Here is a 22939-nt window from a genome sequence, read left to right as displayed (position 1 = left end):
AGTTAGAGTTCTGGAGGACCTCTCCTCCATTAGAGAGCTTGTAAGTAGAGTCATGAGTCGTCTGTGTCTATGTTGGGAGCTTTTGATAGTAGAAAAAAGTCCTTCAGAGATTCCACCAGGAGCCAGTATCCATGATTTGGATCCATATATCTTCTTCAGTAAGGACTCTAAGCAATAGAGGATTGATAGCATGGTGAAGAATAACAAAAGAAGGATATGTGGCGAGCTATTGGATCCTGGTTTCACTTCAACCATATTCTAATGCATACAACTAGCATCACATATTATCCCTCTGCTATTGCATCTATATGGGTTGCAGGTTCAGGTGTAGATCCTTCAAAACTGAAGGACATTTACAGTGTGCTTCCTGACAGCAACAAGGAGCTACAAAAATGGACTGCATTATATTAGAACAAGTGGCCAGTTTGTGGACTGACGGTGATGTATGATGGTTGGACTAGTCTTATCAGGCGAGTATTATTAACTTCTTAATATATTGTGATAAAAAAATATTTTTTTTAGAAGTCCATTGATGCTTCAGATCAGATGGGTGATGCCATGTACATCCTCAAATTGAAGGAGGTGATCTATTAGGTAGGAGAGCGAAATATCGTGCAAGTTATCATTGACAATGGGCCATAATATAATGCCATAGGGGAGATCTTGATGGAGCAATGACCACATATTTTCTGGATCTCATATGTTGCACATTGTATCGACTTTATATTGATAGATATCAGAAAGTTTCATAGGGTGCAGGAGATAGTGGAGTCAGTATAGACTATTCTTAGATTCATCTATAACCATACATGGGTCTTGTCATTAATGCAGAGGTACATAAGGGGAGAGATCTTGAGAGCATGTGTCATATGGTTCGCTATGAACTATATAGCACTTGGTAGTCTTGTTAATAAGAAAGTAGGCCTGCGTCAGATATTTGTTAGTATTGAATGACTGCAGAGTAGATACGTTAGGGCAGGCATTGAGCGAAGCACTGTCGAGAACTTAGTGGCGAGATTGACATTTTGATAGCGGGTTGAGAAGATAATGAAGGTTATTAAGCTTGTATATAAGGTGCTTTGGATCATGGATAGTGAGAGATACCTCCAAATGAGCTTCTTATATCACATGATGGAGAGGGCAAAGTATCAAATCAGTGTGATGGATCTGAAACATGCCCAGAAGTATATCAACATCATTGAGTGATGGTGGGACTATCAGATGGGTAGGAACTTGCATTTAGTAGGTAAGTAGCAAATCAAGAACATTCTGAAAATTTAATTGCTCTTGTATTTGTACAAGTATATCTACATAATTATAAAATTTATTTGGAGCTTACTATCTGAATCCGAGGTTTCAGTACATTGTATATAGGATAGATATGGATAAGGAGCTTCTGACTGTCCTATGAAATGTGATATATAAGATAGAGCTTGATTCAGAAATCGCAGCTATATACTTAGTAGAAGTAAGCTAGGTTAAGTAGTTTTTGTTAACTTAGCTGTATTTTTTAACCAAATAACATATTATAACAAGTATTCTTTTTACAGAAGAAAGTGTTTAAGAAGGCACAAAAAGCTTTGGAGACAGTGTAGCAGTCGTAAGCAAAGCAAAGATAAATCCAGATAGATTAGATATCAATGACGACATCTCTTATTTAAAATTATATGGCTACTAACGTGTTACAATCTTATTTTAAATTTTGCTTAATGCTTTTGTAGCTGAATGGTGAATTCATTTGGTTTAATGACAAGAAATATGAAGTGAGTTGCTATCGAATCCTTTTGCAGATGGTCTTCTCTAGTGGTTATGAGCGTAATTGGTTGATCTTCGCTCTTATCTATAACAAGTGGAGGAACCATCTGACACAAAATGCATCAACGACCTTGTATATATTCACTATAATTTGAGGTTGAGGCTTAAATGCATTCAGAAGGAAGTTGAGCTGAAGTACTCGGATTAGACTATGGGTGACTTTGTTGATTATGATGAAGATCCAATAATCTGATGGCTTGTGGGCCAGCAGCATGAGTTGGAGCTTGATAAGCCAAGATTATTTTCATGAGTAGTTAGTTTTGTAGCTAGTGAGGTTGAAGTGGATGTTGAGCACTGGGCAAGAAGCAACCTTTCCTGTAGGTTTGTAACTAATCAGCTACAACATCCATCCTCGCAGCATAGACAGCTACAGTGAGACACGACGGAAGGGCAGGCAGCTGTTCAGCATAGAGATAAAGGAAATGAAAGGTAGTTATAGTCCTGATGGAGGGGGTGGAGTAATCAGTTCACTCAGATTTAGAGATCAGGTATGATAGTTTTTCTAATGATCATGGATTTGGTGGTCAAGGATGAAGCAGAGGTCATGAGACAATTGCAAGGTGGTTTTCGTTCATTGGTGAATTCCAATTTACACATGCATACAGGATAGTGACCACAACGCACGAGTTGGTAGAGTCCACAAGGATACGAGTGCATGAGTTGGTAGGCAGCTGCTCAGCATAGAGATAAAGGAAAGGAAAGGTAGTTGCAGTCCCGATGGAGGGGGTGGAGTAATCAGTTCACTTAGATTTAGAGATCAGACGGTGCGGTGATGATGGTTCTTCTAATGGTCATGGATCTGGTGGTCAGGGAGGGAGCAGAGGTCATGAGACCATCTTTCATGAGACAATTGCAAGGTGGTTTTTATTCATTGGTGAATTCCAATTTGCGCATGCACACAGGATAGAGATAATGTGCACGAGTTGGTAGTCTACGAGGATATGATTGCGATGGATTCTTTGAGGTTTTCAGGATACGATGCAGCTATAGATGATCTCGCATATGAAGTTGGATCCATAGATGTATCACATTCATCCTTGTATCTCGGATCCTCTTATCCACAGCCATAGACGGCTTATAATCTATATGGATATGGGTATGGTATGTCTGAGGCATCATCTTCCAGTGGCTACTACCTTATACAGTTTTTAGCATCTTACGGATTAAATTTTACTGCCCGCATATTTGGATGGCCCCTCTACAGTTGTACTATCAGCCTAAGGACACCTTTCAAAGTCAGTGCTTCAGCAAGAGATCTGACACTAGTTATAATTCAGCATGCATACCTTATGGGGTGAGCGTAGAGGACTATAATGTTTCTTGGTTAGAGGAATGGGTTGATGTTCCTTCAAATTACGTAAATGATTTGGATATTTATGAGCGATATTGGCGCTTGATGAGATTCTAAATCTCACTATGTATTGATTAAATATATATAATTGACTGTATCATTTTATTTTTCATATTTTTTAATTGATTTGAGCATTTTAGGATTCAATAATATCTAGTCTTTATAAGGCTATCCCTAGGCTAGTCATTATAATGTATAACACTGTCCCCCTTTGATATAGCATCATGTCGAATAAAACTCTTCATCACACACGATTAGGATATGTCGGAGTGATACAAATATCAAATAATATCAACAAACATCAATTTGGGCTTAAGATCATTCAAGAAATCCCAAAAAATTGATTAGATATCATACCAAAAAAATCGAAAACAAACCCCCTCCCCCCTCAAAAAAATGTGGCATGCTGGTTTGAATGGGCATGCCTAGCTGTACTGTGTTTTGGTATGGTACCGAACTGGTTGCTGGTTGGTATGTGTCCCAGTACTGATTCGGCTAACCTTGCAAAAAAGGGTAGGGCGATAGTATTTTTCATCAAGATCTGCTTACTAACACCAATTTCATCTCTACTTCTTGAGCCTGGTTGGATGAAAGCCTCCTATCTTGGTGTGACAACACATGCATGGGGAGGGCTGACTAAGGATAGGCAAGAAGAAAAGTTGGTGGGATCTGAGAAACTTTCCATCATGCATTTCTGTGACTTTTAAGGATACCAAAAAGCACTTCTTGATTGGTTTTCTATCCCTAAAATCATGTGACTGTGGATGCATGGCTTTTCCCAAACTCCCTCTCTCTCTCTCTCTATTAGACACACACACACACATACTTTCTCTCTTCGTCCCTTGTGATATGTGTGCTAGATATCACATGGAGAGGGGGAGCTGTGCATTCAATCAGCATCTTATGTCATTTTTATTCTCAACTCCTCTTTATTTTCTTTTGGTACATCTGTTCTACTCATATTTTTTGGTTTTTCATTGTGTTTTTTTTTAAATTAAATCTGCAGTTTTGTTTCACCTGTTCTTCTGAAAGACCAGATTCTATCATATGTTATATATTTTCAAGCATAGCTTCAATAGTGGTGCATATAACTAGGTCCTTTCTTGGCATTTGCAGTGTTCGAATGGTCATACATTGTGTTCTGGATGCAAACCTAGAGTACAGAATAAGTGTCCTACTTGCAGGCATGAATTGGGCAATATTAGATGTCTTGCTCTGGAGAAAGTGGCAGCTTCTCTTGAGCTTCCATGCAAATATCAGAGCTTTGGTTGTAATGGGATTTATCCTTATTATTGCAAGCCGAAACATGAATCAGTATGCGTATATAGACCCTATAATTGTCCCTATGCGGGGTCTGATTGCACCATCGTAGGTGATATTCCTCATTTGGTGAGCCATTTGAAAGATGATCACAAGGTTGACATGCACAATGGGAGCACATTCAACCACCGATATGTCAAATCAAATCCACATGAGGTTGAGAATGCAACATGGATGCTAACGGTACCTTTCTAACTTTAAAAATATGCTTTTGATGTGCAATGATTCTTTATGGCTAGTGATTCTTGTGATTATGTTCTCTTCTGTTCTTTTTTGGACTGTGTTACCCATGCCTTCTTTGACTATTATTTTGTAAAATACAGTAACTTGCACATTTCATATGACATGGTATTTATTTTGGTGCAACAGCTTCCAGCCTCCCACTATATGGATTGTTTATTGATGAGCCAGCTTTCATTTGGGTCCATGAGCTGAAATCACATCAACCTGCATGTTCCTATAACTAGGAAGCAGTAATGAACTAGCCAGCTTTGTTTGCATACACCAAGCTCGAGCCACTACCGAGGAAACATGAACTTTCATATGCCTCTTTCAATTAGTGAGTCTATTTGAGTCTAGTTTGTGTACACTGAGCTTGATCCCGTATTGGAGAAGCCTGAACTTTCAGGCGTCGCTTTTGATTAATGAGTCTAGCTGTGTGAGGATGATAATGGTTCTGCTTGAATTGATGGCTGTATGCTGTATATCTTTAGATATTAAGCATGCAATTTCTTTGTGAATTTAGTCAAATAGTAGGGCTGATCTTTATATAGAACATCCACATTTTAATCTTTCTTGGAGTTTAGATGTCAATTGATGTATTGACTTTTTAATGTTGTGATAAATGAAAGAGGCTTAAACATCTATATAAAAACCGTCGAATGATAATGACCAAAATGAGCTGAGTGGGTATGTCTTGCTTGTGATCTTGTTTTGATTTTTGCTGAGCTTGGGCCTAATTCTGTGGGTGCCAAGTCACATTCAAGTTTAACAAACAAGGCTGAACCAGCTACTGTAGGTTTCATCAATTAAAGGTCATGGTCTCCTTTTAATTGTCAAACTATATATCTAACCAAGTTTCTTTGAAGTACCAGTTCTGGTGCGACACCTGTTGGTGACTGAGTTGGTACAGTATTGGTATGTTAGCAGACCTCGACACAAGGCCCACTTTGGTGTCCTGGTACTGCATTAAGACACCATTTTCTCCAAGTTGTTTTTGTTGCTTAGGGTCTACTTGTATCATTCATTAGACTTAGGAAAGGTTTTAGGTTCCATGATTGTGTTTATGGTACCTATTAGGTAGTAATATGTTATTTAGGCCGAAGACATGAATCAGGCATATGATGAAGCTTATAGAGCCAGTGCCGCAGCACTGTTGGAGATAAATATCCGATCCAGGAAATAGATGTCTCTCTGAACCCTGAAAGGATTCTGAAGGAGGTCATTCAGTACCTAGCTTCGGACATCCTCGATCCGAACTTCGGCCTCTGGTGATCTTTACACTCGGCAAGCTTCCCAATCAGAACACCAGAGTCCGACTAACCCTGACTTCGGCTGATAACCAAAGCTTCACCAACCAATCCCAGTCCTCCAGCAGGCTAACATCCGGATAGCCCGATCTCAGACTTTGGTGGCAGATATACTTCAGACTCACCGATCCTTATCCTAGCGAATACAATTGACTCTGGCCACTGTCATTCGATGCCTACATGCATTGGACCACTTCGAAGCCTCCTCAATCGAAGCCGGCCCGATCTTATCGACACCCTCATTTTAAATTCAAAAGCGCCTGCGATGCCATAGCTGGCTCCGAAATTGATAAGGCAAGTGTAACTGTTCAATCTCGAAGATCTCGATCGAAAGTTTCATCATATTGCACCTAAATCGGCCATGCAACTTGTTCGAAATGGTTTTTCACCCCTCGCCTACAAAATGACCTCCAGGGGAACCCCAAGGTACGTGCGCATAATCTCTCTCAGCACTCTTCTGTTTTTCTGAGATCTGACTTGAGCGTCGAAGGATCTCCATCGGAGCCAATTTTGACTAGGACTTGCCTTGCAAGTCACCTCCCTGGAAGGACGCACCACCGCTCTAGCTACTTCGATCGAGTTTCGAATTTCAATGGCAACTGCTTGGTGCTAGAGGATGGGATCCAGACCCGATTTTGAGGAGCAGGAGATTGAGATCATAGCCTTGCGCATAACATCTTTCCGGCAATCCAACACCACCACTTTCTAATAGGGATAACATCTTTCCAACGATCCAACACCACCACTTTCTAGTAGGCAGAGAACACGGCCAATCCCCAGGCCCAGACACAACCCCAAGAGGCTCCTTCGCCTCCACTACCAGTGGTGGCCGTTAGTGTGGAGCAGTTCAGCCTGCTATTTAAGTGGGTACAGACCCTGACCACTGCCATTTAAGCTATGCAGCCCGCATCGGCAGCGGCGGCGTCGGCACAGCAAATCAATGCTGCACCAGCAGCAATAGCAGCATAGCTGACTAACGCTGCATCGGTGGCGGAGTCGCAACCAGCCAACCCTGTACAGCAACTTGTGCCGCCACCATGAGAGCGATCGCAGATCGCCCTGCAGAGCCCTGAGCGAGGGAGGCAGACTCGCCATAGCCAGCCTTGAAGTCTAGAGCGAAGAAGGCGGCGGTCTCTGAGTCCCTGTTCTAGGCAGGACTCGACCTCTAACCGCGATCTCCTTCATAGTGTTCGAAGGATTGTACTGCCCAAGATGTGGACATCAACCACAAGCTCTGGGAGATGAACGAGCCGATTGAGGCACTCCGCAACCAGGCTCTGATGCGGGATGATGGATACCATACGTACCCGCCATTCAGCATCTGGATCGTGCTAGAACCGTTCTCCCACAACTTCAAGATGCCATAGCTGGAGAGCTATCACGGGACTATCGATCTCGTGGACCATCTGGAGATCTTCAAAGCTCTAATCCTTTTTCACAGGACTATCGATGCTGCTGGTGTAGACACCAATCACCGTGATTCCTTATGGTTCGATTGTTGATAGAGCCCCTGCCATTTTTATTTTGAGTCCTGTAATTTTTATCTTTTGAGTCCTATAATAAATTTGGTCTTTAAATTGGGTTTGATTTGTAATTGAGTCCTGGTTGGAGTCAACCATATTCATTTCGAGTCAGTCACCTTGATGACGCACGAATTTGAATCAGATTCTTATCTGGTTGGACGTTTAAGGTTAGTTGTGTGACAAAACAAAAAGAAAAGGGATGTGCGTGTGAGAATGAGTAATCTGATTTCTTTCTCGCCATAATCTTTTCTCAACACCCCTCTCCACTTCACGCATGGGATTTAACGCCCTCATCCAGAGGTTTCGCACCTTCCTTCTGTTCAGGTTGTTAGAGTTTTCTTCTAAAAGAGGAACAAAGGGTCTTGTAAAGAATAGATGATTGAGAATAATATTTCTGTTTTCTTATCTTTATGTGTTCTTTTCTCGCTCCCTTCCTCCGTCTATTATTCTTTCTTCTTCTATCCCCCTCTTCTTTCTCTTCCTATCTTCCTCTCTACCGTCTCTCTTCCGAATTTCTCCAAGGTTTGAAGGTGAAGAATGACGACTCCTCGATGAATCCCATCAAAACCCGCAGGATCCCAACCAGCATCTCCCTTCCCTACGGATAGTTCTTTGCAAGTTCAGATCGAATCCCATAACCTTGGATAACGTAAAGATTTGCCGACAACTGCAGCCTGATTCGACGTCCGAATCCTTCCTCATCTAGAAGTCTTCATCGGCATGTTGTGAGATCTCTTGCTTCTAAATAGATTTCTGAGTAGATCGTTATTGTAGAGAGTTAATCCTTTGTTTCTTTATTAATTAGATCTGAATTCTTTTAATCGTGATCTGATGCCTAATCTTAGACGGTTTCTCAATCGTCTGCGGTGCGAATCTAGATCTAGGGGCAAATCAACATGCATGCACATTAATGGTCTTTTTCCAATTTTAGCATAATCATTTCCTTAGTCTTTGGTTTGCTGGCTATCTATTAATTGTTAATAAATTTGAATGCTTGCTTCCTCTAGGTCTGAATCATCCCATATCAGTTTGGTATCAGAGTATGGTTAGATTAGGGCTAAAGTTTTGCATTTAGGTAGTTTTCTACATCAAAACCTGCATATTGGTACCCTACGCAATCCTCAGAGGAACTACGATTCCCATTTTCAGAGATCTAAAAAAATTCTCAAATTTTCTGTGTAGATTCTAGACTTGATTGTTACGTGGGGTTTTAAATTTTATAAGAATCTGAAACCATTTGATCCTTGAAGATCCTTCTGAAAAATCTTACACATCCTGATTTCTGCACCTGAAAATTGTTCAAAAAATTTTTTGTGCATCCTTGGAAGAAATAAACTTTCCATCTATAGGAGAATCAGAAATTTGTGAAATTTAATGATTTGAAAACTAGATTCGATAATGAAGATTGTCATGACAATCTGGAAAACAGATCTGAGATTGGTGCCAGATTTGTTTGTTAGTTGAAGATTAGCGCATAGAATTCTGTGATCTGTCCTGTTTTGCGCAACCTATAAAAAGATAGAATTTCACACCTCTTGAAACATCCAAAAAAACTCCAAGACTTGGTTTTCTGGAATCCTTACTCAAAAAGGAATCTAGTCATGCTTTGAAAACTGTGAAAACTATCCTTTGAGAACTCTATAGCAGAACTTCAACCGGAGGGTTCTGCGATCCAAAACAGAATTTTTGAAAATCTAAAATTTTTTGCACTTAGGAAGAATTTTTATGTTTGTTTGAACTTCATATTTTCAGTAACTTAATTTCAATTTCTAGTTTGATAACTTAGTTGGTACTGTTTTAATTTATTTTGGAACCAATATTTGCATCTTGTTTGCATCTGTAAGCTATCTTAAGGGCACTCCCATCATAAGATAAGGGAAGGATTTCATCATATTTTCTTGGCCCAAAAACAATTAACCTCATGCACATTGACCCAAGCCTAAGATAAAATCAATTAGACGTTAAAAGAATAGGGTCAAAACAAGTCAAGTTCAGTTACTACGATGAGTTTTAGTGCGAGTTTGGTCTACAATTGACTTCGTAAGCTGGTGTTTAAGGCAAAAGGTATAAGACAATGCCTAAGTGAATTGTGGTTACTTAATTAGGACCTCGCGAGATCAAGGGGAGCCTCCCACATATTCTACCTTTTACCTTGCCAGCCTAAGGATTCGAATGTTGATCTACTTGTGCTTCGATTGATTCATAGTAATTTGAGCTTTTAAATCTAGAAAATCTTTAGAGTCGGTGGTACTGCGAATCGGTTGTACTGCATGTCTACTGGGTCCAGAGTTAGATATCATCCAGATAACCCAGAGTCAAGTCACGAAATGGATTTTGATTTTGTCACGACCTTTAAGGACATTACCGAAAGGTTAAATGCCATAGGTGGTTTCGTCAAGAATTTGAATGCGAGAGTAGGGATCCTAGTAGAAGAAAGAATGAATGGCATAGAAGTACGTGTTAGGATTACCCCTCTCCTAGATGCCTACCCTAGAGAGTGACATGACCATTTTGGTTTTGATAGAGGTCGCAATTTGGCGATTCGATCCTATCACGATCATAATGATCAGGATGAGAGAATACTTCGGAGTGTCAAGGTTGAAGCCCCAAGCTTTGTGGGCCGTCTGGACCTCAATAAGTACCTTGACTGGGAGGCAGACATGAATCATTATTTTGAATGGTACGACATGTTTGAGGAGAGAAATATCAGGTTCGCTAAAATGAGACTTCTAGGTTACGCCAAATTATATTGGCAATAGGATAGCCATCATAGCACAGAGCCATAAGTACTCGAGACGAGATGCAAGATAAATTTCGTGAAAAATATCTCTCTACCTCCTATTAGCAGCATCTCTTGGATCAATGGCAAAGGTTGACCCAAAGTAGCAAGTCTGTTACTGAGTACATCATCAAATTCGATGAATACTTTATGCGATGTGGTGTTAGTGAAGATCCATCTATCACCTTGTCATGATTTAGAGCTAGTTTAAGGGATGACATACAAAGAGAATTGTTCATGCGCGAGGTCTGTAGCTTAGAACAAGCTTATCAATTAGCACAGAATTATGAGAGATTCCAAAGGTTGTCGGTCACCTGACAACTTGAGTCACGTAAACCTGGTATTCTTGGTCTTAAACCTAGCCTTAATCAGACCCCTAGCCCCGGCTATAATCAGATCTCAACCAATCGTTCCCTACCTGTTGGTCCCCACCAAGAAAGGATGATAAAGGCAAAGGAGCCTTTATAGAGAACCTAAGATGTAGTAGTTCCGAAACCTGATGCTTTAAGTGCAACGGATTAGGTCATATTTCTGGTCAGTGCCCATCTCGAGCTCTCCACATTGGAGAGTCCGAAGAAGAGAATGCCAAAAACTTGTTAGGAGATGAAGAGGTATACATAGCAGATACAGAATTAGCTGAAGCTTATGAGGAACCAAGTGCTTTGGAAGAAGTTGATCCTGAAGAGAGAATGGGTATAGTAAGTTGCGTTTTAGCCCAGCCAAAAGAAAGTGAAAATTGGCATAAGACTATTATTTTTCACACTTTCATAGTTCAGAGAAATAAAGTGTGCAAGGTCATCATTGATAGTGGTAGCTGCATCAACGCTATTTCGACTGATGCTATGTGAAAACTTGGTTTGATGCTCGTAGATCATCCAAAACCATACAAGATCGCCTGGATAGATGCATCGTCCATCCCAGTTAGGCACCGTTGTCTGGTTCCCATTAAATTTTAGTCTTTTTAGAAAAATGTGTGGTGTGATGTTATGCCCATGGATGAAGGAAGCATAATCTTAAAAAGGCCCTGGTTGTTGGATCAGGATGCAACGCTTCATGGTCGATCCAACTCATATATGTTCGTGAACGGAGGCAAGAAAATTATGTTATATCCTTCACCGCCTAGGAATATAAAGAAGAACAACTCATTAGAGTCCAAAGAAGAAAAGCAGAACAAGAGTTTACATTTAATCGGTGCAAAAAAATTTGAAAAAGATTTGAGAGAAAATTCTTCTATTTGGATTCTAGCTGCTAAGGAAGTTAGCACAAAGGGCACAAGTCATCACCCCCAGGAGATAGTAAGCCTCCTTGAAAGCTTTAAAGATGATTTCTTTGAGGATCTCTCGGATCACTTGCTGCCTATGAGGAATATCCAACATGCAACAGATCTTGTTCCGGGAGCTTACCCAATCTGCCCCACTATCGCCTTAATCCCACAGAGCACACTGAGCTAAAACGTCAAGTAGAAGAATTTCTTAGGAAGGGATTTGTTAGAGAAAGTCTTAGTCCTTGTGCGGTACTCGCACTCTTGACTCCCAACAAGGATGGAACTTGGAGAATCTGTGTGGATAGCCGGGCAATTAACAAAATAACAATAAGGTATCGATTTTTAATTTTCTGGCTTGATGATATGTTAAACATGATTGCTGGATCTAATATGTATTTCAAAATTGATTTGAAAATTGGGTATCACCAAGTACGAATTAGGTCTGAAGATGAGTGAAAAACAGCTTTCAAAACTAAAGATGGTCTCTACGAATAGTTGGTCATGCCATTCGGCTTGTCTAATGCCCCTAGCATGTTTATGAGACTCATGATTCAAGTGCCACGACCATTTATGGGCACATTTATGGTCGTGTACTTTGACGATATTCTCATTTATAGCAAGACTAAGGAAGACCACTTAGAACATCTCCATCAATTGTGTCAAACTCTTAGAACCGAAAGTCTATTTGCAAATCTCAAGAAATGTGACTTCATGACCACATGTGTTGTTTTCTTAGATTTTGTTGTGACTTGTGATGGTATGTCCATGGATCCTGAAAAAGTTTATACAATTAGAGAATGGCCTGTACCCCAAAACATTTACAATGTTAGGAGTTTTCACGGTTTAGTAGCTTTTTATCGAAGATTCATTAAAGGATTTAGAACAATTGTGGCTCCTATTACAAATTGTATAAGAAAAGAAGCCTTTGAATGGACCAAGGCTGCTGATCGAGCTTTTCATGAAATTAAGGATCGTATGACCAGCGCTCTTGTGTTATACCTGTCAGATTTCTCTAAGATTTTCGAAGTTGCCTGTGACGCATCCAAAGTAGGAATTGGTGGAGTCCTTAGTCAAGAGGGACACTTTGTGGCTTTCTTTAGTGAAAAGCTAAATGACATTGAGTGCAGGTATTCCACCTATGATAAGGAGTTCTATACGGTGGTCCAAGTTCTTAGATTCTGGAGGCGCTACTTGCTTCCCCAAGAATTTATCCTGTATTTTGACCACGAAGCTCTTAGGTTTCTCAACTCTCAGAGAGAGTTAAACCCTAAATATGAAAAATGGGTTGAGTTCCTTCAGTCTTACACTTTTGTGTTGAAACACCATGCTGGTGTTGATAACCGTGCTGCTGATGCGCTCTCTCGTAGGATGGATATTTTATCGGCAGTAGTTATTGATAAGGATCGAATTGCTAATGCACTCTGTCAGAGAGTGGATCTTTTATTGGCAGTGAGTGTTAAGATCATCGGCTTTGAGAAATTGAAAGAGGATTATGATGACGATCCGAACTTTGGAAAAATTATGTCTTCACTCCGACAAGGACTGTCTAGAGAAATTAGTGAATATATCTTTCAGGATGGATACCTTTTCAAAAACAATAAGTTGTGTCCTATGTACCTTTGTCCGTGATTTTCTGGTTTGGGAATTGCATGTGGGAGGTTTGTCCAGTCATTTTGGTAGGATCAAAACTATAGAGGCCATAGAACATCAGTTTTATTGGCCGAGTTCGAAAGGAGATGTAGCCAAAATTGTTGTCCAATGTCGAACCGCGCTGTAGCTAAACAGCGTAGACAAAATACTGGCTTATACACCCCACTACCTATTCTTGATTGTCTATGAAAAGATGTGAGCATGGATTTTGTTTTAGGATTGCTACATACAGCCAAAAAGAATGATTCTATTTGTATGATAGTGGATCGATTTTCAAAAATGGCTCATTTTCTTCCTTATTCTAAGGCCTCCGATGCCTTTAGAATTGCTCGTCTTTACTTTGATGAAGTTGTTCGATTGTATGGATTACTTGAAGCGATTGTGTCTAATAGGGATATTATGTTTGTTAGCTATTTTTGAAAGACTTTGTGGCACTTAATGGGGATGAAATTGAAATTTTTGTCAGTATATGACCCCCAGACTAATGATCAAACCGAAGTTGTAAATAGAAGTTTAGAAAATTTGTTTTGGTGTTTAATTGGTGAGAATATGAGAAATTGGGACTTGCTGTTGCCTAGAGCCGAATTTGCATACAGTAGTTCTATTAATAGGACTATTGGCATGAGTCCCTTCGAGGTTGTGTATGGCCATCATTCTAGAAAATTGATTGACCTCATTCCTGTACCCTTGCATACTAAAACGTCTGAGATAGTAGAATCATTTGCACAACACGTTAGGAATCTGCACAAAGAAATTATAGAGAAACTTAATGTTAGCAATCAAATTTATAAACAATTAGCAGATTCACACTGACGAGCTCATGATTTTGCTGAAGGTGATTATGTTATGATTCAGGTTAGACCATAACGGTTTTCTTTAGGAATCATCAAGAAATTGCATGCACATAGAGCAGGCCCCTTTAGGATCTTAAAGAAAATTGGACCAAACGCATATGTTGTAGATTTATCATCTGATTATGGCATTAGCTTTACTTTTAATGTTTCAGATTTGGTTAATATAAAGAACCAATAACGATACCTAGTAATCCATTTGAGCCTAATCCATCCATTCAGAGTGAACCCCAACCCGAGTGTCCATAGCCAAAATTTTCTGCAAAACACGATCGTATTGAAAGAATTCTAGATGAGCAGATAATTTCCACCAGGCGGAAAGGATGTCAAAGCTATCTGGTTCGTTGGTAAGGCCGACCTGAGTTTGAGGACACATGGATAACCCGAGAAGAACTGCAAAGAATTGATCTTGATTTACTCGGGCACTATCAGAGTCGAGGTAGCCTTTATTCGATGGAGTCGAATTCTCCTCAGCTCGGAAGAATTGGTGTTGACACCAATCATCGTGATTCTTTATGGCTCGATTGTTGATAGAGCTCCTGTCATTTTTATTTTGAGTCCTATAATTTTTATCTTTTGAGTCCTGTAATAAATTTGGTCTTTAAATTGGGTTTGATTTGTAATTGAGTCCTGGTTGGAGTCGACCATGTTTAGTTCGAGTCAGTCACCTTAAAGATGCACGAATTTGAATCAGATTCTTATCTGGTTGGGCATTTGAGGTTGGTTTTGTGCGACAAAACAAAAAGAAAAGGGATGTGCGCATGAGAACAAGTAATCTGATTTTTTTTCGCCATAATCCTTTCTCAATGCCCCTCCCCACTTCACGCACGGGATTTAACGCCCTCCTCACTCGGGGGTTTCGCACCTTTTGTTCAGGTTGTTAGAGTTTTTTTTTTTTTAAAAAGGAACAAAGGGTCTTATAAAGAATAGATGATTGAGAATAATATTTTTGTTTTCTCTTCTCCCTCGCTCCGTCGATTATTCTTCCTTCTTCTATCCCCCTTTTCTCTCTTCCTATCATCCTCTCTTCCTTCCTTTTCTGTACCTTCTCTCTTTCGAATTTCTCCAAGGTTTGAAGGTGAAGAATGACTCCTCGATGAATCCCATCAAAACCTGCAGGATCCCAACCAGCATCTCCCTTCCTTACGGACAGTTCTTTGCAAGTTTGGATCGGATTTCGTGACCTTGGATAATGAAAAGATTTGCTGACAGCCACAGCCTAATTCGACGTTCGAATCCTCCCTCATCCAGAAGTCTTCATCGATGTGTTGTGAGATCTCTTGCTTTTAAATAGATTTCTGAGTAGATCGTTATGGTAGAGAGTTAATCCTTTGTTTCTTTATTAATTAGATTTGAATTCTTTTAATCGTGATCTGATGCCCTAATCTTAGATGGTTTCTCAATCATCTGTGGTTCGAATCTAGATCTAGGGGCAGATCAACATGCATGCACATCAATGGTCTTTTCTCGATTTTAGCATAATCATTTTCTTAGTCTTTGGTTTGCTAGCTATCTATTAATTGTTAATAAATTTGAATGCTTGCTTCCTCTAGATCTGAATCGTCTCACATTAGCTGCTCTCTGTTGAGCTTTTCCATCTATCTTGAAGGGCATAGCTCAGCATTGGTATTCAAGCCTGAAGCCGTGGACAATCCACTCATTTGACCAAATGAGTTGATTGTTCGTGGGTCACGTTGTTAGTAGCAGGAGGTAGCGAAAGGATCTAAATTCCTAATCAACATCAAGCAGAAAGAGGGAGAGTCAATCCGATCCTATCTTAGTCACTTTAGTGTGGCTGTATTAGAGAGATTCACAATCTAGATCAATCGATCGTCATGACAGCCTTGAAGGGTGGGCTTTTGAAGAATGATCTTCGATACTCTCTGGAGAAGACCTATCCTCGTGACTTCGCCGATATGTTGGCTCGGGCAGAGAAATACATGCGGGCCGATGAGGCATTTGAAGATGAGCCCTCGGCAAATGTGCCCTCTCGCTCTCCACCCAGACGTTGGAAGTTTCGAACTCTCCCATAGAACTGCCAACAAAAGAATTCCTTTAGAGGAGAGCGATGTGTGTCTCCACCTAGGAGATTCACAAACTATATGTTGCTGAACGCTGTCCAAGCCCAAGTATTGATGAAGATTAGGGATTGGATCCCTCAGGCAGAAAAGTTGCGGACCCATCCTGATCGTCGAAATCCCAACAAGTATTATCTTCACCATCATGACCATGGCCATGACACTGAAGAATATCTTTAACTTCGGGATGAAATCGAGGAGCTTATTCAGCGTGGGCATCTGGATCGGTTCATCAGATGTCGGCAGGAGCTGTCGAAAGAACGACGGAGGTCTCCTCGTCCACCAGAATAGTGGCAAGGAGAACCTTTAGGAGATCGACCTCCCGTCGGAATAATAAACACAATAACTGGGGGGCATCGAAGCAGAGCGAAGAAGTCGGCCAAACCTACCAAGAAGAGGAGAACTGAAGAGTCCTTTGCCTTTATTGAAAAAGATGCTCAAGGAGTTCAGTTTTCGCATAATGTTGTGGTGGTTATATCTTTAAATATTGCAAATTATGATGTATGCTGCATTCTGATTGATAATGGAAGTTCGGCAGACGTATTGTTTTATGATGCTTTCTCCCAAATGGATATACCCTTTGAACACCTAGGACAACTGGACTCACCTCTTGTAGGATTTATCAGAGATGTGGTGCCTGTTGAAGGAGTCATAACTGTCTCTATAGTAGCTGGACGATCTCCCCGACGATCCAAAGCCTAAGTTAATTTTTTGGTGGTTCGGGCACCATCGGCCTACAACGCCATTCTTTAATGCCCGGGACTTAATGCCCTCCGAGCGGTAGTATCCACCTATCATCTGAAGATGAAGTTTCCAACCGAGTTCGGAGTTGGCGAAGTTCGTGGAGATCAAGCCCTAGCACGATGTACTACACTATCGTACTTTGTGTCATAGGACCTTCTGAAACTTATCTAGTGGATGGACTGGACATCCGAGACGAGCTATTTGAAGAATGTGGAAGGCCAGCGGAGGACCTAGAGACGATCCCATTAAATGATGGCAACAAGAAGCACACTGTCCAGATCGGGTGAAACCTTGATCAGATAACTAAAAAACATCTTGCTCCTTTTTGTAGAAAAATACAGACATGTTCGTCTGGACCTCAGCTGATCTATCAGGTATCGAATTGGAGGTGATGACGCATCGGCTAAGCATTAACTTGAACCACCAGCCCATCAAACAGAAGAAAAGTAGCTTCGTGTCTGAATGAAAGAGGGCATTAGCTGAAGAAGTGGATAAGTTACTCGATACTTGCTTCATCCGGAAGGTAACCTACCTAAGATGGATCGCGAACGTGGTCTTGGTGAAGGAGGCGAATGGCAAGTGGCGGATATACATCGATTTCACCGATCTCAACAAGGTGTGTCCGAAGGATAGCTATCCCTTATCTTCCGTCGACCACTTGATGGATGCCACTTTAGGACATGAACTCCTCACCTTCATGGATGTTAGGATATAATCAAATCCGGATGGCATCCAAAGATGAGGAGAAAACAACTTTTATTATTGATCGAGGTCTCTTCTATTACAGGATTATATACTTCGACTTAAAGAATGCAAGTACAACTTATCAATACCTTGTGAATAAGATCTTCAAGGATCAAATCGGATGGAATATGGAGGTCTATGTGGATGACATACTTATCAAGAGCAGGACCTTTAGAACCCACATAGATGACCTCGAAGAGACCTTCGCCACTCTGAAAAAGTATCAGATGAAGATGAACCTAGCTAAGTGAGCCTTCGGAGTTACTTCGAACAAGTTCCTAGGCTTATGGTGTCCAGCAGGAGGGTAGAAGCCAATCTTGAAAAGATCAGAGCCATACAGGAGATGACCTCATCTAAGAACATAAAGAAAGTTCAATGCCTCACAGGCAGAGTGGCTGCGCTGAACTGGTTGTCTCTAAATCGGTTGAACGCTGTCTCTCATTCTTTCAAACCTTGAGACAACTGAAGAACTTTCAATGGACCGAAGAGTGTCAACAAGCCTTCAAGGAGTTGAAAAAATATATTGGTTCCACACTGCTCTTTAGCAAGCTGCGGATTGATGAAAAACTCTACTTATATGTGGTGGTCTCACCAACTGTCATAAGCGCGGTGTTGATCCATGAGCAGGATAAAATCCAAAGGCCAATCTACTACGTCAGTCGAGTTTTGCATGATGCAGAGACCCGATATACCAGGTTGGAGAAGCTAATCTTCGCCCTCATCATTGCAGTCCGAAGGCTCCGACCCTACTTCTAAGTATATCCCATTACGGTGTTGACTGATCAATCGCTCAAGGCAGTCTTACATTGACCTGATACTTCTGGATGACTGACGAAATGGGCGATCGAACTTGTAGAATTCGAGATAAAGTTCCAACCTTGGCCCTTTATTAAGGCTCAGATTTTGGCAGACTTCGTTGTGGAATGTACTATCTCGAAAGACATGAAAATGCTAGAACCAACTCAGCAAGAAGATGCATCGGTGGAACAAGGTCCATCAGGGGAACTAGATGATCTTTGGGTAGTGCATATGGATGGATCATCGAACTTTGCAGGATCGAGAGCAGGTCGTTGCTTCTTGGGCCCGAAGGATTTGTTGCAGAATGTCTTGAGGTTCGAATTTTTAGTCACTAATAATGAAGTCGAGTACGAAGCTCTCCTTGTCGGATTGAGAATTGTAAAGGAGCTTGGAGTGCAGAAGCTTCGAATCTGCACTGACTCATAGCTGGTAGCAAGACAAGTGAAGGGAGACTTTGAGGCCCAGGAGGAGAATATGAAGTACTTCTAGAGGGTGAAGGACCTAACTCCGATATTTGCTGACTTCGACATTCAGCAGGTACCTAGGTCCGAGAATTCGAAGATCGATCTACCATCCAAATTGACAACATTGGCACCAAAAGACCTCCCCCAGAAGTCATTCTTTGAGGTTCTAAAGAAGTCCAGCACTGAAGAACCTACCTCAATCTTGCAGATCGACAACGAATCTTGTTGGATGGACCCCTTCATTTGCTTCCTACGGGATGGAGTGCTGTTTGCACATTTTGAGGCTCAGAAGATCAAGCATCAAGCTCCCTGCTATGTTTTTTATGAATGCCAGCTTTATAAATGATCCTTCTCCCTACCATTTCTCAGATGTCTTCATCCTTTCGAAGTCGAGTACGCCCTTCGAGAGATGCATGAAGGGATATGTGAAAACCATCTGGATGGTAAGTCATTGGCCTACAAGATACTTCGGCAGGGATATTACTGGCCTACGATGCAGGATGATGTAGCTGACTTCATCGAGTGCTGCGATCGATGTCAACGGAATGCTAATGTTCAGTATCAGCCAGCTATTCTGTTAGTCCCGATAGTCGCTCCTTGGCCATTTGTATAGTGGGGGATAGATATTTTAGGCCTCTTTCCATCAGCATCAGGTCAGAGAAAATTTTTATTTGTGGCCATCGACTACTTCATCAAGTGGATAAAAGCTGAGTTCCTAGCTAAAATTATGGAAACTAAAGTAACAGACTTCGTCTGGAAGTTCATTATTTGCCGATTCGATCTCCCATGGGTGCTGATCATCGACAATGGATGCCAGTTTTCGGACTCCAAATTTGTCTAGTTTTGTCAAAGCTACAGCATTGCCCAACACTTCACTTCAGTGGGACATCCGCAGGCCAATGGCAAGGCTGAGGTAACTAATCGTACCCTTTTGCAGGGACTGAAGATTAGGATCGATCGAGCCAGAGGAGCATGGGTGGACGAGCTATATAGCGTGCTTTGGGCCTATCGAACCACTTAAAGGACACCCACAGGAGAGACATCTTTCAACCTCTCCTTCGGAATGGAAGCCATCATATCCATAGAAATCGGACTCCCTTCGCATTAGGTCGAGAGCTACAATGATCAGAGTAATACAGAGCAGCTTCGTGCCAACCTAAATTTGCTCGAAGGAGTCGTGAGAAAGTACGAGTGCGGATGGTGGCCTATCAACAAAGGATGGCACGGTACTATAATTCCCACATTCGGAGCAAAGAATTCAAAGTCGGTGATCTAGTTCTATGACGAGCCGAAGTCTTCCAATCAACAGAACACGAAAAATTATCTCTGAAGTGGGAAGGTCCTTACTAAGTGGACGAAGTTGTCAAATCGAAAACTTATCGCCTCAAGCAACTGGATGGAACACCCTTACCTCAGCCATGAAACTCGGAGAACTTCTGAATATATTATCAATGATATAACTTAACAACTAACTAATAAAATGATCCTTTTTCAAGAATACTATTGTCTCTTGCAACCAAACAGCCGAAGGCCTCGGTGACTAAGAAGCGGAGGCTAACCTACAAGGATCTCCGAAGGCCGCTTACTTTTCAGTGAGTCAACGCTTATGAAGATCTTAGTCATACGAGAAGTGAGAGCTAACCTAAAAGGACCTTCGAAGTCCATCGATCCAAGACATTAACAACAAGGACCTCAGCGACTGAGAAGTGGGGGCTAACCTATAAGGATCTTCGAAGGCTGTTCGCTTTTCAACGAGCCAATGCCTATGAAAATCTTAGTCGTACGAGAAGTGGGGGCTAACTTGTAAGAACCCTCGATGCTCGTCGATTCAACTCTGTCGTTCCAACCTACATGGGAGAAGATCTCGATAACTAAGAAGCGGGGGCTAACCTACAAGGACCCCCAAAGGTCGTTCATTTTTCAGCGAGCCAGCATCCGTGAAAATCTTAGTCATACAAGAAGCGAAGGTTAATCTAAAAGGACCTTCGGAGGGCTAACATATAAGGACTCTCGGTCCATTAATTTTGACAGCAAATGAGAGCTAACCTATAAAGATCCTTAGCTAACCAACTTCGGAAACATACGAAGCATAACCTAGAAGAACCTTCGAAGAGCTAACCTCTAAGGACTCTCAAAGCAAAGGCTACAGTCAGTCTATGAGTATCTTCATAAAATTTCTCAATACAAGGATCGTACGCGAGTAATTCTAAACTATGCGAGCACAAAATCAATGAAGCATAAAAATACAGGTGAAACAAAAATCTCAAGTTCAGTTCATTAATAGATTTGTTACAGAAGCTATAAAACAGATGTTTACAAGAAAAAAAAGTACATCAATCACTCGGAAGATCTGCCTTCGACTGACGGAGCTTCGGCATCTGATACTGTTCCAACCGCCTTACCTGATGCTTCTCCAGTTGCTGGACCCGTATGAGTATGAAGGTGAGAGTCGACTTCGAAAAATGTCGTCTGACTAAGCTCCTGCACTCTTCGAAGTTGACATCCACGACCATGGTCGATACCTCCATGACTTTGAGAGTTGTATTGCGTAAAGTCATAGCGAGCCTATCTTCCAATTGCCTAATAGTAGCTTCAGCATGGTTGGTTGCCGTCATACTCTCCGCAAGCTTGATACGAAGCTCGATCATCGCAGACCTGTCCTTGCTCAAAGCCTCCAAAAGGTCAGTGGAGGTCTGCCGAGTCGAGATAATTTTGCATCTAATAACATCGACTGCTGACCTCTCAGTATCCAATGCTTGGTTGAGTTCTCTGATCGTGTTCTCAGCCGAACGAAGATTGTTTTGAAGTTGATCGATCTGTGCAGTCGAGTCTGCCCTGACTTCGCTAGTGATTTTGTCCGATGCTATAGTATACTTCAGTTCTACTATTTTATCCTGGGCTTTTCATAATTGTTCGCTGTAAAGAACTGTCGTCGCAGCCATCTTCCAGTTATTTTTTCCAGCAGACTTCATGAATTTATTATGCTCTTCCGTTAACTTGCGCTTTTTGACAAAATATTTTCTATCTGTTTACCTTGGCATTTTCTTAGGTGCTCCACCTCTGTTGAAGCTTCATCTTTATTCTTTTTCATCTTTCGGAGTTTCTCTTTCGCTTCGGTCGCATCTTGTTGAGCCCGATAGAGGTCTTCTTCAAGATTTTCGATTCAAGTCTTTAAAGGCAAGGTTGTTGACAAACGCTTAATGCAGTTGTACAAACGCACGATTGCAGCAATCACACCGAATCAATTGAGATAAATACCACAACAAGCAAACACAAATCGAAGAATATGGAGGTAAAAATCATTTTTTTATTGATATGAAAGTTCTCATTACAATGATAGAAAAATAGAAGAAAAAGTACAGATTTAAATATCTTCGATCTCAGTGTGAGGATCGACGGACGAACTTGAAACAACTGCAATCGGTTGCTCCGACCCCACTAGCGGTAGTGAAACTGGCACAGTTTCGATAGGAATGGATGCCGGCACAACCTCTGATGTGGGAGCACTTCGGAGCGTCCATTGGCAGCCTCAGTAGATGGAGGAGCCTCACTTCCTGCGGCTCCTTCTGAGGCTCCTCGCCCTCCTCCTTTGGCTTCTTTTTCTTCTCTCTTTTCTTCCTCTTCTTCTTCATCCAGGAAGCTTAGGTCTATCTTCGAAAAGCGTGCAGCCACCCTCTGGCGGTAGATGTCCCACCTGATGTTGAAGGCCTCTTGGTCGAAGTCAACTTTTTCTTGGGAGAACTCCTTGGATGCGCGGAAAGCTTCCATCGCCACGTGCCCGACTTCGGCAGCCCGATCCTCTACCTTCTTCTCAACTTCAGCTACTTTGGCTTGCACCTCCTGCCGCTTCTCCTTTTTCGAAGCCAGCTCAGCTTCAACCTCCACCTTCGAAGCTGTAGCCTCCTTCAATGCCTTCTTCAGGCGAGCAACTTTAGCTTCGACAGCCTCCACTTTGGACTGGGTGTCGACAGCAGCTGCATTTGCCTTGGCGTCAAAGGCTTCAGCCATCCTGTGCTTTTCATGCACCAC

At 41.5% G+C, this 22939-nt stretch overlaps 1 protein-coding gene across 5 annotated transcripts in view; it reads left to right on the top strand.

Moving 5' to 3' along the window:
* LOC105045544 (E3 ubiquitin-protein ligase DIS1) overlaps nucleotides 1-22939 on the top strand; it is a 54422-nt gene that overhangs the window by 23694 nt on the left and 7789 nt on the right. For all 5 annotated transcript variants that reach the window (XR_012141585.1, XR_012141584.1, XR_003800933.2 and 2 more), the window contains one exon: nucleotides 4283-4669. Coding sequence is in view for 1 of the 5 variants with exons in the window: in XM_019850468.3 (XP_019706027.1) it covers nucleotides 4283-4669 (387 nt within the window). In the remaining 4 variants the exon portion in view is untranslated. The remainder of the gene's footprint in view (nucleotides 1-4282; nucleotides 4670-22939) is intronic.

The sequence above is a fragment of the Elaeis guineensis genome, chromosome 5, assembly GCF_000442705.2.
Source record: "Elaeis guineensis isolate ETL-2024a chromosome 5, EG11, whole genome shotgun sequence".
NCBI classification, from domain to species: Eukaryota; Viridiplantae; Streptophyta; class Magnoliopsida; order Arecales; family Arecaceae; genus Elaeis; species Elaeis guineensis.
This window is presented reverse-complemented; position numbering and strand designations above follow the sequence as displayed.